At 48.7% G+C, this 13,181-nt stretch overlaps 1 protein-coding gene across 1 annotated transcript in view; it reads left to right on the top strand.

Annotated features, from left to right (window-relative positions):
* Positions 1–9,870: 9,870 nt before the first annotated feature.
* UNC79 (unc-79 homolog, NALCN channel complex subunit) overlaps positions 9,871–13,181 on the top strand; it is a 298,085-nt gene continuing 294,774 nt past the window's right edge. The window contains exons 1-2 of the mRNA XM_033953271.1: positions 9,871–9,959; positions 10,055–10,195. Coding sequence (XP_033809162.1) covers positions 10,174–10,195 — 22 coding nt within the window. The 5' untranslated portion in view covers positions 9,871–9,959; positions 10,055–10,173. The remainder of the gene's footprint in view (positions 9,960–10,054; positions 10,196–13,181) is intronic.

Genomic DNA, 13,181 nt, shown 5'->3' with positions numbered 1-13,181 from the left:
CACATCCCCAAAGAAGACACGTAAACTTGCGTGGAGAAAACCTGGCCGCAGCCCTGTTTATTGTAAATTAACATATTTAAATAACATTTAAATATAAATAACATTACAAAACAACTTTAAATAACCATTTTCTATTAACCTTCACAATGGTATCACCATTGCGACCCAGATCCCGAGCTACTGCACAGATGTAAATGGCCCCCGACCCTGCCATCTAAGCAAGGGTCCGAGGGGTGGCATGTCCCCACATGCCCCATTGTCCAAGATCATCAGACCAACCAGGCACGGCTCCCAACCGGCCCACCGCTCATCTCCATGATGAGACCAGCCGCCAGTAGCTCGGGATACCGCTAACCAGAGTAAACTCCCACCCCAGAAACTAACGGGCGGGAGGGCGGGAAAGTTGTCTCGGAGGACCGGAAACCGTTAAGGTCCTCCGAGACCCTCTTAAACAACCCTCCTCCCCCCGCCCCCACCGACGGCCGCGACAACCACCAATCAAATTTTCCCCCATCGGGACAGCCTCTACCCATACCCTTCTTCTTTACCTAACCCCCCCCCCTTTTTCCTAAACCTGCCCGACGGACGGCCCCGCAGGCCTTCCAGCTCCGCGTTAGAGCCGTCCATCGAGACAGGCTCTCGGACTTTTTATAACAGCGGAAGCTGGAAAGGCCCGCTTTCTTGTTAACATCCATCTACCCATCAAACCCTTAAACACATCCCCAAAGAAGACACGTAAACTTGCGTGGAGAAAACCTGGCCGCAGCCCTGTTTATTGTAAATTAACATATTTAAATAACATTTAAATATAAATAACATTACAAAACAACTTTAAATAACCATTTTCTATTAACCTTCACAATGGTATCACCATTGCGACCCAGATCCCGAGCTACTGCACAGATGTAAATGGCCCCCGACCCTGCCATCTAAGCAAGGGTCCGAGGGGTGGCATGTCCCCACATGCCCCATTGTCCAAGATCATCAGACCAACCAGGCACGGCTCCCAACCGGCCCACCGCTCATCTCCATGATGAGACCAGCCGCCAGTAGCTCGGGATACCGCCACAAGCCTGTAACCCGTTACAGGCTCCCCCAATAAACAGAGCTGCAATCAAGAGTCCAACACACGCTCACAGCAGGTAGCAAAGTCATCGAGTAAGAGGTCCCACCCAATATCCGAAAGATGTACCTGATCCCGGAAGAACAAACCTGAACAACTAACATCCACCCAGGAGTGTCTAATCTGAACCCCGCCCCGAGCTTCCACCCAACGTCCAATTTGCCTGTTCACTTTAGTAAGTCCCCGAGTCCACCGTCTAGACACCAACCGCTTCGGCCGCGGAATAATGTCTGACCAGACAAGCCGTGCACTCGGGAACCAACCCTGAACCACCCCCAGATCACCAATTACCATATCTATCAAATGCTTCCCACTAATCGCGTCCACATCGTTGCCTCCGAGATGGAAGAGCAACAGATCGGGACACCGAGCACGATGCCGCAGATCCTCCAGTAGGGGGAGCAGCTGGTGCCAACGCATCCCGCGCTGACCCCACCAGGAGACGTAGACTCCACGATGACGGAGCCCCAGGTGCTGCCCGCCGGGCCGAATCACGGCGCGCTCCCCGGCCCAATGGACAAAGGAGTGCCCAACGATCCACACCGATAGAACACGCCGCGCCGCACCTGAAAAGCAAAACTCAACAGTCAAGTCCACGTCCTAAGACTTAAAAGGTCAGTAACAAGAAGTCAAGCAGAGCACCCGCCCACACATCACGAAGCAAACATCTATACCTAGAACTCTATCCCCCGCCCAAGAACTAAACCCCCTGCCAACCAACCAAGCCCAGGAAACCCCGTTAACCTGAACTACCGGACTGAACATTTACTTGCGGGGCAGCAATCGGGCGGATGTATCCACGATAAGCCCCTGAAGCCCATCTGCCCAATCGTTGAATGGCCCCATCGGGAACACCTGCCTCAAAAGCACTAGTGGCAGCTCCGATTCGAAAAGAGTGGGTGCCGAAGCGCGCCGGTTCGACACCACACCGTCCCAGTACCCGACGCAAGACCGTCAGAAACTGGTATCGAGTGAGACGGGCACCGTCCGCGTGCAGTAACAAAGCCAAGTTGGAGCTAGGTCGAATCGCCATGTAGGCTTCTAGCGACTGGACCGGGCATGAAGCACAGCCCACCACTCGGCGCAGGACCAGAGTGCGCCCCCTGCCCAGCTGATCCGACTTAGACCGGGCAATAAACAAACTCACTGCATCTCCAGACAAGCGAACCTGACTAAACAAGAGACCTCGCAATCCAAGGACGTCCGCCGGGTGTACCAGCAACTCGCCCACCCGCAGCGCCCCAAAGAAAGCCAAGGAGAAGGCCACCCGAAACAGACAAGCCTCAAAACTAGAACTTGCTACCACCGGCAATACTGCTATGATACGGGACAATAAGGCGTGTGTGATGGGTAGCCGGGTATCCGGCATCCGCGGAGCCACGCGATCCCAGGCCGCCAACATCCTACGGGGCAAAAACCCGGCAGATGGGCAGGACCACCCAAAGGCCCTGCAAAAGTATGCAAAGCCCGCCAGGTGACCCGCTGCCGCACTCCGGGAGCAACCTTCCCGTTGAGATTCCGCTAAGAAGTCCGCTAGCAGGACCTCCGAAACAGAACCGGGGACCCAACCCCGCGTACGTAGAAATCGACAAACAGTCACAAAACCCCGGTTGTATCGAATCCAAGTGGCAGGCGCTACCGATCGCTGCAACAAGCTCCAGATCCGTTCACCAACAAGCCCCATAAATGCTCCGGCATCGGCGACCCCTCCTCCTTCGCTGAAGGCGCCAACTTGCGAAACTGCAAAAATTGAAATCGAGAAAGTGTATCAGCAAGTCTGTTCTGAACCCCGGGCACATGGCGAGCCCGGACAAATAGATTAAGGCGCAAACAACGCAAGACCAGCTCCCGCATTACTCTATTCACCTGTAAGCATTTTGCAGCCTGCCTATTCACTACTTCGACCACCCCCATGTTGTCACACCAGAAAACCACTCTCCGATTCCGCAACTTCTCCGGCCACAACTCACAGGCGACTAACAAGGGGAACAGCTCTAACAGGGTCACATTACGTGTTAAACCAGCCTTCCGCCAACTATCAGGCCAAGCAGCCGCGCACCAGTCCCCCTGACAGTAGAGTCCGAAGCCTACACCCCCCGCCGCATCCGACTGCAGCTCCAGATCCACGCTGGAGATATCCGGGAACTGAATGGGAAGCGATCCATTAAAACGAGCCAAGAAGAGAGACCACATATGCAGATCCGCCAGAATCCCCGCTGAAATCCTAACAAAGTGTCTACGATCCCGAACACCGGACGTCGCCGCCGCTAAACGACGGGAAAAAGCCCTACCCATAGGCAGTACCCGACAGGCAAAGTTAAGGGACCCCAACAAAGACTGCACGACTCGCAGAGTAGATTTTTGGGTACCCCGCACCAAAGAAATCAAGGTTAACAACTGTTGCACCTTACCGTGGGGCAGCCTAGTCACCATTGCAACCGTATCAATCTCGATCCCCAAGAAGGTGAGGCAAGTAGCGGGCCCTTCCGACTTTTCGGCAGACAACGGCACTCCGAATTCGGCGGCCATCGACTCGAAGGTTACTTTCAAAAGACCACAATCACCTGAGCTCGCTTCCCCAACGAACAGAAAATCATCTAGATAATGAACCACCGAGTCTCTCCCCGCGCGTCGAACTGTAACCCAGTGTAGAAAGGAGCTGAACAACTCAAAAAACGCGCAGGAGATGGAACAACCCATCGGCAGGCAGCGGTCAAAATAAAAAGCACCCTCAAACCTAAAGCCCAGCAACGGATAGGAGGATGGATGAACCGGCAATAACCGAAAGGCCGACTCAATGTCCACCTTCGCCAGCAAAGCTCCGCTGCCCGCGATACTCACCAAACGCAAAGCACTGTCGAAGGATGCGTAGCGAACCGAACAGAGATCACGTGGAATACCGTCATTCACCGAACGGCCCACGGGCCTGGACAAGTTGTGTATCAGGCGAAATTTCCCAGGTTCCTTCTTAGGAATAATTGCCAAAGGGGACAACACCATCACAGGGAATGGACGGACCTGAAAGGGACCCGCAACCCGCGCAAGAGCAAGTTCCTCACACAACTTACGCTGAACCTCCCCCCGCAACATAGAAATCGACGAAGCATTGGAAGCCTGCACGTTAGACAAGGGAAGAGAACAGGGAATAACGAAACCGTCGCTAAATCCCCCCGCCAACACCTCAGCCGCCTGTTTATCCCCGTAAAGGTCCAACCAAGGTCTCATGGCTCCCACCCGGACCGGAGTGGGCAGCCCCTGCACCCTGACCTCATTTGGGTGGAGCAAGGGGGGGCCCAGCTCCTTTTTTGGGGCACTTAAGAGCCGAGTGTCCCTGGCCACATATGGAGCAGGCATGCCGGAAGCGACAGTCTGTAAAAGAACAGGAGGATTTGTTGAACTGCCAGCAGAGGCCCGGCCCCCCACCGGCCCCCGGGCCTCCCGTGGGACGAAAGGAACGACCTCCCCCCGCTACCGGAAACCCCGCCTTACCAGCAACGCTCAGGCCAGACCCCCCAGGTTTTGCCATATGGGTGAGCCATAGATTAATGTCCTGAGTACCCCAAGACATGTGCCTGTTCTCTTCCATCTTGTCACGGAAGGCCTCATCATAATTTAGCCAGGCCCAACCCCCGAACCTCTGATAACCATCAAGAATGGAATCCGCGTAAGCTAACAACAGGCCGTAGTCCTGAGGACGCTCGCGGCCCCAAACGCTGGCTAACCGAAGAAACGCGCGCGACCAATTCACAATATTACGGGACACAACACTCCCTTTAGGCTTCCCCCCCTCCTTCTTACTCTTTTTCTTCCGACCTCGTACCCGGCCTTCCAAAAGCCGGAAAACGTCCACACACGAACGCTTCTTAATCTTGCGGCGAAGAGACCGCGGAACCTTCTCCCACAGCTCCGACAACGCCACAAGGGCCGGGGCCCCCCGATCAGCACCCTCCCGTACTGAGCTCGCACCCGTCCCCCTCCGAGGTGAATCAGACGAGGAAGAGGACGTCGAAGAAGAAGAGGATGATACAGTAGATGAAGATGAAGAAGAAGAATCCTTACCCTTACGACCTTTCCTACCCTTGCCCTTACCCTTCTTTCGCCTACCCTTACCAAGAGCCCCAGCCGCTAAGGCCATGTTACCCGTGTTCTGTTCTCCAGTCGGTCTTCCTTCACCACCTGCCGCTCCAGGAGTGGCGCCCTCCGCAGCTACCACCATAGCAGGACTCCGACGTGTCGCCCGATCTGGCTCCACGATACCAGGTCGTCGTGCAGCATCCGATTCTTCGGCAGGCACTCCTGACGCAGAAGTCCCAGCGACGCACTCCCGATCAGCAGCAGAAGCCTGGGGGAAAAAATCAAGACAGGGGCCAGCAACCTGCACAGCAGAAGAAGAAGTTAGCCCAGAGGGCCAGACCCCCACCCGCTGATCCCTCAACCCGTCACCCCCAGGAGGGGTACTCCCAGCGGGAAAACCCAAGCTCCAAGGAGGAGGCGGGACAGCCCCGTGGTAAGGAGGAGGAACCATGGCCCAGGGATTAGGACCCCAGGGAGACCCCCAAGGACCAGGTGGCCACGACGACCACCAGCTCGCCGTGCTTCCCGGCATCCCGTGACCCAATCCCGATGTAGGGGGCAAGGCACCGGCCCCCGACGGACCGCCCTCTAGGACTCCACCCCCTTCCAAGGCAGGAGCTACATTGTCCCGGCTACCACACCCCGACCCCTCACCCACATTCGCCACCCCCGCCTGAGGCAAACCAACTAAAAGGCCCCCCGCCGCCGACTCCCTCACTGTCCTAGCAGCAGCACCAGAGAAGAGCCCAGACAGCCCATCAGCAGCCTGCAGAGCACTGCGGCTCCTCCCCCTTCCTCCCTGCAGCCTCCCACGGCCCCTGCGGGCCGACCCCGCGCCACCTCGCCTAATCAATGTCTCTCCTCCGACCTCCAGCGCTATCGCAGTTCGGGCAGCCGAACGCGAGCGTCTGGGAGGCAAGGATCGACACTCCCCCGCAGAGGCACTCACCGGGTCCCGCTCGTCCTCATCAAATGAGTCTCCGGCGACCAGGGACAACTCAGCCGGATCCGCCGCAACCGAGGTGGGGACACGCGCCATCGGCAGTTCGTTTAAAATTTTTTTTTTTTTTTTTTTGATGTAGTAGTAGATGTAGCTACCCCCGCCACGCGCCGCCGATCCGAAACCACAACCGCCCGAGGGACCGACACGAACCGCAGCCACGTGGCAGTCCGAGAAGCCGCGATGCACCGTGCAAAAGTTGTCTCGGAGGACCGGAAACCGTTAAGGTCCTCCGAGACCCTCTTAAACAACCCTCCTCCCCCCGCCCCCACCGACGGCCGCGACAACCACCAATCAAATTTTCCCCCATCGGGACAGCCTCTACCCATACCCTTCTTCTTTACCTAACCCCCCCCCCCTTTTTCCTAAACCTGCCCGACGGACGGCCCCGCAGGCCTTCCAGCTCCGCGTTAGAGCCGTCCATCGAGACAGGCTCTCGGACTTTTTAAAAAGAAATAGAACATTTATTTCAAACTATAAAACTTAAAGGTTCCAAAATTGAATCCTTTCCACCTTTCCTTCTTAAACGGTATTTTTCATTATTTGGACCAGTTATTCTCCAAATTATTCATAAAAGTTTGTCCACTTCATCTTTCCCAACTGAATGGAAACACTCTGTTCTCCTTCCGATTATTAAAGATTCAAAAATTAGTCTTAACGATTGTTCAAATTATCGTCCAATAGCCAGTCTTCCATTTTTAGCAAAACTTACTGAAAAAGTAGTATTTCAGCAATTATCAGATTTCATTGATAAAACTCAGGTTTTGCATCCTAACCAATCAGGATTTCGTAAAAATCATTCAACAGAGCATTTCCTAGTAGGTCTCGTCACATCTATTCACTACTATCTGGACCAACATAAATCTGTCATTCTCATTTCCCTAGATTTAGCAGCAGCATTTGACACAATTGACCATCATTTACTACTCCAACATCTCTCTTCCATCAGTCTAAATGACCAAGTACTTGAATGGTTTCGATCGTATTTTACAGATAGATTCTCTACGGTGTACTTCAAAAATTCTTTTTCTGAACCATATCAAACTAACCACGGAGTCCCGCAAGGTTCTATATTGTCTCCATTACTGTTTAACATCTATTTGGCCCCTCTCTTAACCCTTTGTCAATCCATTGGATTCACAGTATATGCTTATGCAGATGATTTCCAACTTCTGCACACAATTGATCCCACAAGTTCACATGACATATCTGACATTAACCAAAAGCTAGCCAAAATCCATGACTGGCTAAATGTCAATCAACTATCCCTAAGCATCAACAAAACTACTACTGTGCTCTTCTCAGGGAAAGAAGGGACTCAACTTATTAACCCAATCTTAATCGACAATAAGCCACTTAATCAAACTAACAACACAAAAATTTTGGGAGTATTAATAGATAATAAACTCACATTTCATTCACACATCAGTGCACTGGTTAAAAATTGTTTCTACAGGTTGAGGATGATTCGATCACTTGTCCCCCTCCTTGATAAATTCTCTCTTAATACACTAGTTCATTCCCTAGTAATATCAAAACTAGATTATTGTAATTCTTTATTAAAAGGGGCATATTTAAAAGACATAAGGCATCTTCAACTGATACAAAACACAGCAATAAAGATAATTTCAGGTTAAAAAAATTTGACCATGTCACACCTTTGCTGCAAAAAGCTCACTGGTTGCCAATAACATATAGGATTACATATAAAATAGCTCTTCTAGTCTTCAAAACAATTAAGACCAATACACCGGCATTTATAGATAGGCTTCTGATTCCATATAGTTCATCAAGAGTTCTTAGATCATCCTCACAGTCTACCCTTAACGTTCCCTCCTTGAAAATTATCGGAACACGCCGTGCTTCTATTTTTTCTGTAACAGCTCCAATGATTTGGAATTCTCTTCCTTTATACATAAGACTCGAACAAGATTTGCAGAAATTTAAGAGTAGCTTAAAGTGCCTTCTTTTTAAAGAAGCCTTTAACTGAAAAAACAAAGTTCATTCAAGAGGTAATACTTTATGATTTCTACCATCTCTAAAACAAGATCACCAATAGCTCTCTCATTCGATCCCACTTCTAACACTAATCTTCTTCCTCCTACCCTCCTAATGTACTTCCCTTTTATGTACTTTTTCTTCAAAAATTGTATTTCCTCCCCTCTTTCCTATTGTTTCCCGTGGTCTTTTAAAAGCAATTACCCCTGTTGGTCTAATTATTATATTATGTATAAGTGATTTCTTTAAAATCTCATTTTTATTTTTTGTACAACGCTTTGTAATTTGGAAAAGCGTTTAATCAAATAATTTGAATAAACTTGAAACTTGAAACTCTGAGGGAAAGACCTCTGATAGGTGGGAGGCCGCGGCTGTAGGGAATTGTGGGAGGGGGTATTTAAGTGGGACACTCAGAGAACCCTAAAAGTTACCTGGTCCTCTGAGGCAGATTTCCTGCCCGCCCACAATATCGCATGGGAGGGAGTTAGGGTAGCTTGGGTGGCAGTATCCCGAGCTACTGGCTGCTGGGCTCATCAAGGGATGAGCGGTGGGCCGGCTGGGAGCCGTGTCTGGTGGGTCAGATGACCCTGGACAATGTGGGGACATGCCACCCCTCAGACCCTTTCTTGTATGGCGGGGTTGGGGGCCATTTAAATTGTTACTGTAGCTCGGGATCAAGGTTGTTATGGTGATACGATTGTGTTTGTTAAAATATGTTAATATGATATTTAAGTTGCATGTTAATTTTTCAATAAACAGGGCTGCGGCCAGGTTTTACTACCATAGGAGTTGAGTGTCTCATTGGGAATGGGCAGAGGTATGGGTTAGTGGGGGAAGTGGTATCATTGGGGGAGTGGGCCACTCCACGTTCCGTTGTTAAATTGATGTGGTCTTCTTCGTCACCCCATTTGTGTTTTTAAAGTTCTATTGAAATAAATACATTAAAATATGATGGTGATTGATCATTTGAGCAATCTGCTTGCTTTTGCTTTTTCTTTCTTGGAATTTCCACTACTCTTTGAGATCTGTTAAGTTCTTTCAACCTGGGCTGGCCACTTCCAAAGACAGGAGGTTAGGCTCAATGTACCTTGGTTTAACTCAGCATGGTTTTTCTTATATTGTGATGAGAAGGTCATCAACACCGTTTCCAGGTATAATCTCTGATGTGATTATTAAAATCAAATGGAAACCGAATCTCTGGTTAAAAAAAAAAAAAAAAGCCATGATTTTTTTTTTTTTTTTTAAATGACCTGGTGATTTCTTCCTGCTTTTTTTTTTTTTTATACATATCTGCTCAAGTCAGATCAAGGGTTGGGATCTGGCCCCATTACTGTGTGTTAGTTCTATCTGCTGTGTTTTAAAATTTAGATCTGTTTTAGATGAGTTAATTTATCTATTTAAATTTGATTTGCAGCCATATCTCTGTGGACTGCAACGTGCATATTTGTGGTGAGAAAGGACAAAAGCGATTCCTATTTCTTACTGAAAAAGCTTATTTAGTATAACGACTTTACAGGAAGTATTTAAATAGCCTTTGAACATTGAGATCACTTCCGCCCAGTTCTGCCACTGTAGAGAATGCAGAACGGAGAGCTGCTGCCTGCAAGGAAGCTGTTGGCTGAGTCTCCCCGAGACGCCATTCTGCTCGCGAACAGCTCCTTCTGGACGAGCCCATTATTCGGGGCCACATATCACTTCTCCTTTCCCCCTTTGCCACCTGGAGAAAGCCCGAGAGAGAAAACGCAGCCTTCTGACCATCATCGCGTCAGTAATTCTTTACCTGAATGCTCTGATTTTTTTTAAAATTATTATTATTATTAGTATGTTTTAAAAATGTTCCTTTGACTCTGGATTTGCAGGAATGGTATAGACTGCCTAGAGGCTGCTCTCCGCCTGAAGTCAGCTCGTTTGCAAGGGAGAGAGGAACACAACTGGCGGCATCACGGATACCAGTACGAGGCGTTTCCACCTGGACACCATGTCCACCAAAGCAGAGCAGTGTAAGTAGCCAATACGGCCGCTGGGGAGCTGCTGAGAGGCCGACGGCGGGCGCTAGGCCGGGCAGAAGGAGCTGTCCGCGGTGCTGAAGCTCATCCCACGCGAGCTCTGGCGCTCAGCACCATGGACAGCGTGCGGCTCTCCTGAGCGCCAGGTACAGCACAAGGTGTTTGCGCGCGATAGTGCCTGAATGGTTTGAGACTTCGGAGGGTATGCACAATCTCAGGTCTCTATAGCCCTCTAAGGTACCCAACCAAATTGATTCCGAAATGAAGCCCTACTGTCCAGCGCTGCACTGTACTGCCCATTGCACCGAGGGGCCTCTGCAATTATACTAGTGCTCAAATGAGATCCTTGCTTTTGGAACAGAGAAGGGGAACACTGCGGTCTTTCCGGCACCTTTGTTACCGTAACTGCAGGTTAGGAAGGCGCAGTTTCTTATTAAAGCTTGTGTTGGGAGCTTCTTTCTGTCTGTCACTTTCACTAGGATGACGTCTTAAAGGGTCCAGTTGACAACTAATGAGTTCATCTGGGAGAAGGGATGTAAGCAGGTAACTGGATGCCCCGATTCTAAAATCAAATTTTCTAGCAAAATAGTTTGATCAGCCAGAACCTTAATGTAGGACAATTTTTATAACGTCATTAATTAACCCTGAGAAAGTACAGTACATTTTAAGATCTCAACATCATTTTCTTTAATAATGAAAGAATTTAAATTTGTTGCCATAATTTGTATCGTCTCCTATTTTATTTATCATATTTATATACCACCTATTTATATATCCATAGGACATTCTAGGAAGTTCACAAGTTAAAACCAAAACAGCAATAAAACTATTACAAACAATTTTTGATTGTCTTTAAAGGGGTTAGTATTGCCTGTAGTAATACAAATTTACTTGGAGCTTAGATCACAAGTGAGATTCATTTGGTGACTTTTTTGAGTTAGGGGTGTACTTATCAACATGGGCTATCCTTAAGGAGGCTTAGTTATCACTGGGCTACCATTAAAGCAGGGATCTCAAAGTCCCTCCTTAAGGGCTGCAATCCAGTCGGGTTTTCAGGATTTCCCCAATGAATATGCATTGAAAGCAGTGCATGCACATAGATCTCATGCATATTCATTGGGGAAATCCTGAAAACCCGACTGGATTCTGGCCCTCAAGGAGGGACTTTGAGACCCCTACATTAAGGTGTGTTATTTTACCATGAACATTCTATTTTAGCACATGTCCAATCAAATATTGAAATCAGTAGACAGGACAAAACAGCCCTGTTCAGGGCTAACTATAACTCATAGTAATATATCAGAATATGTTACTACAATTTAATATCATACAGTCATACGAGCATAGTACATTATCATTGCCAATGTTCAACAAGATTTCTCTGGACTGAAAATTTACTGCATTTTTTGCTCTATAAGATGCCCTAGGGGGAGGAGTCATATGGTTAACCAGCCTTTGGAATGGCGCAGGACAAGGCAGGAAGCGAAAAACTCACACCTGCCTTCTGTGCCGCTCTGACTCTGTCACTGCCGCTCAGGAAAAAGCTGGAGAGAAGGGCAGGAGGCTGAAAGCTCCTGCCCTACAGTTCTGGACCACCAGATGAATTAAGGTGGGGGGGTATTCAGGCACTCTTATTTCCACCCATTTTTGCATCTTATAGAGCAAAAAATGCAGTAAATTTTCAGTCCAGAGAAATCTTGTTGAACATTGGCAATGATAATGTACTGTGCTCGTATGACTGTATGATATTAAATTGTAGTAACATATTCTGATATATTACTATGAGTTATAGTTAGCCCTGAACAGGGCTGTTTTGTCCTGTCTACTGATTTCAATATTTGATTGGCCAACCTTTGCTCTTGTGGACAAGCCAACACACCAGATGCTTGTGGGTGATACTCCTATTCCAAGCTTCAATCAATGACACAATCAACTCTTGCTTCATTGTTGGCAATTTTTTTGATATTTCCAGTGACAGCTTGTTGGTTGTGAAAGAGAAAAGGTCTTTTATATATTTAGGGGCTAAGCCATAAAGTACCTTGAAGCAAAAACAACCAAACTTGAATTTCACACGTGCCTCCATCGGCAGCCAGTGTAGAAGTCGATAGGAAGGTGTTACGTGATCAAACTTCTTTAGCGCGTGCTAAGTCGACTAGAGTGCCTTAGTAAAAGACCCCCTTAGTAAAATGAGCAATTTATGAGGCATAGGAGGTTATGTTCCACTGACAGTGAGTTTCAACATCAGGCTGTAATTTTGAGGGATAAATTTATTCAACAGGGTTATCCCTAAAATGTGCCAAAGAAAGCATGGAAAAGGGCTAAGATGTTCCCGAGTAACACATTTTTAAAATGAATAAATAAAACATTATCTGACAATAGAATCCTGATGAGTCTTAGCATTGGCGTCATGTTTTGAGACAAAATTCAAGAAATTTGAAATTAATTGTGCAAAACTGCTCTTTGGTTCTCTCCGTTAAAGCAATAGTTTCGTTAGACAAAGTTAGACAAGTTCCTGCTGAACAAGAACATACGCTGATAGGGCTAGTCTCGGTTAGGGTGCTGGTCTTTGACCAGAGGACCGCCGCATGAGCGGACTGCTGGGCAGGATGGACCACTGGTCTGACCCAGCAGCGGCAATTCTTATGTTCTTTTGTTAATCAATAAGTTTTCCCACTGTTGCATTAGGTGTCCTTATCACATGTTATGGACTAATTTTTTAGTGGGTACAAGTAGTTGTTCATTTAGTCTATACTTCTCCCTCCGGATTCGCGGGGGATAGGGGCAGAGCCGGACCGCGAATGATGAAAAACCGCGAATATCCGGCTCTGACCCACCCCCGCCTCCCTCCCGCCTTCCCGGCCTTACCTGGTGGTCTAGCGGGCTTTCGGGGCAGGAGCGATCTTCCTACGCTCCTGCCCCGTGCAGATCGCCATTAGGAAATGGCTGCTGTGAGTTCCTGTAGTCTCTCGAGACTACGACG

This window comes from Geotrypetes seraphini, chromosome 7, assembly GCF_902459505.1.
Source record: "Geotrypetes seraphini chromosome 7, aGeoSer1.1, whole genome shotgun sequence".
Classification (NCBI taxonomy): domain Eukaryota; kingdom Metazoa; phylum Chordata; class Amphibia; order Gymnophiona; family Dermophiidae; genus Geotrypetes; species Geotrypetes seraphini.
Note: the sequence above shows the minus strand (reverse complement) of the source record. Positions and strands in the feature narration are given on the sequence as shown.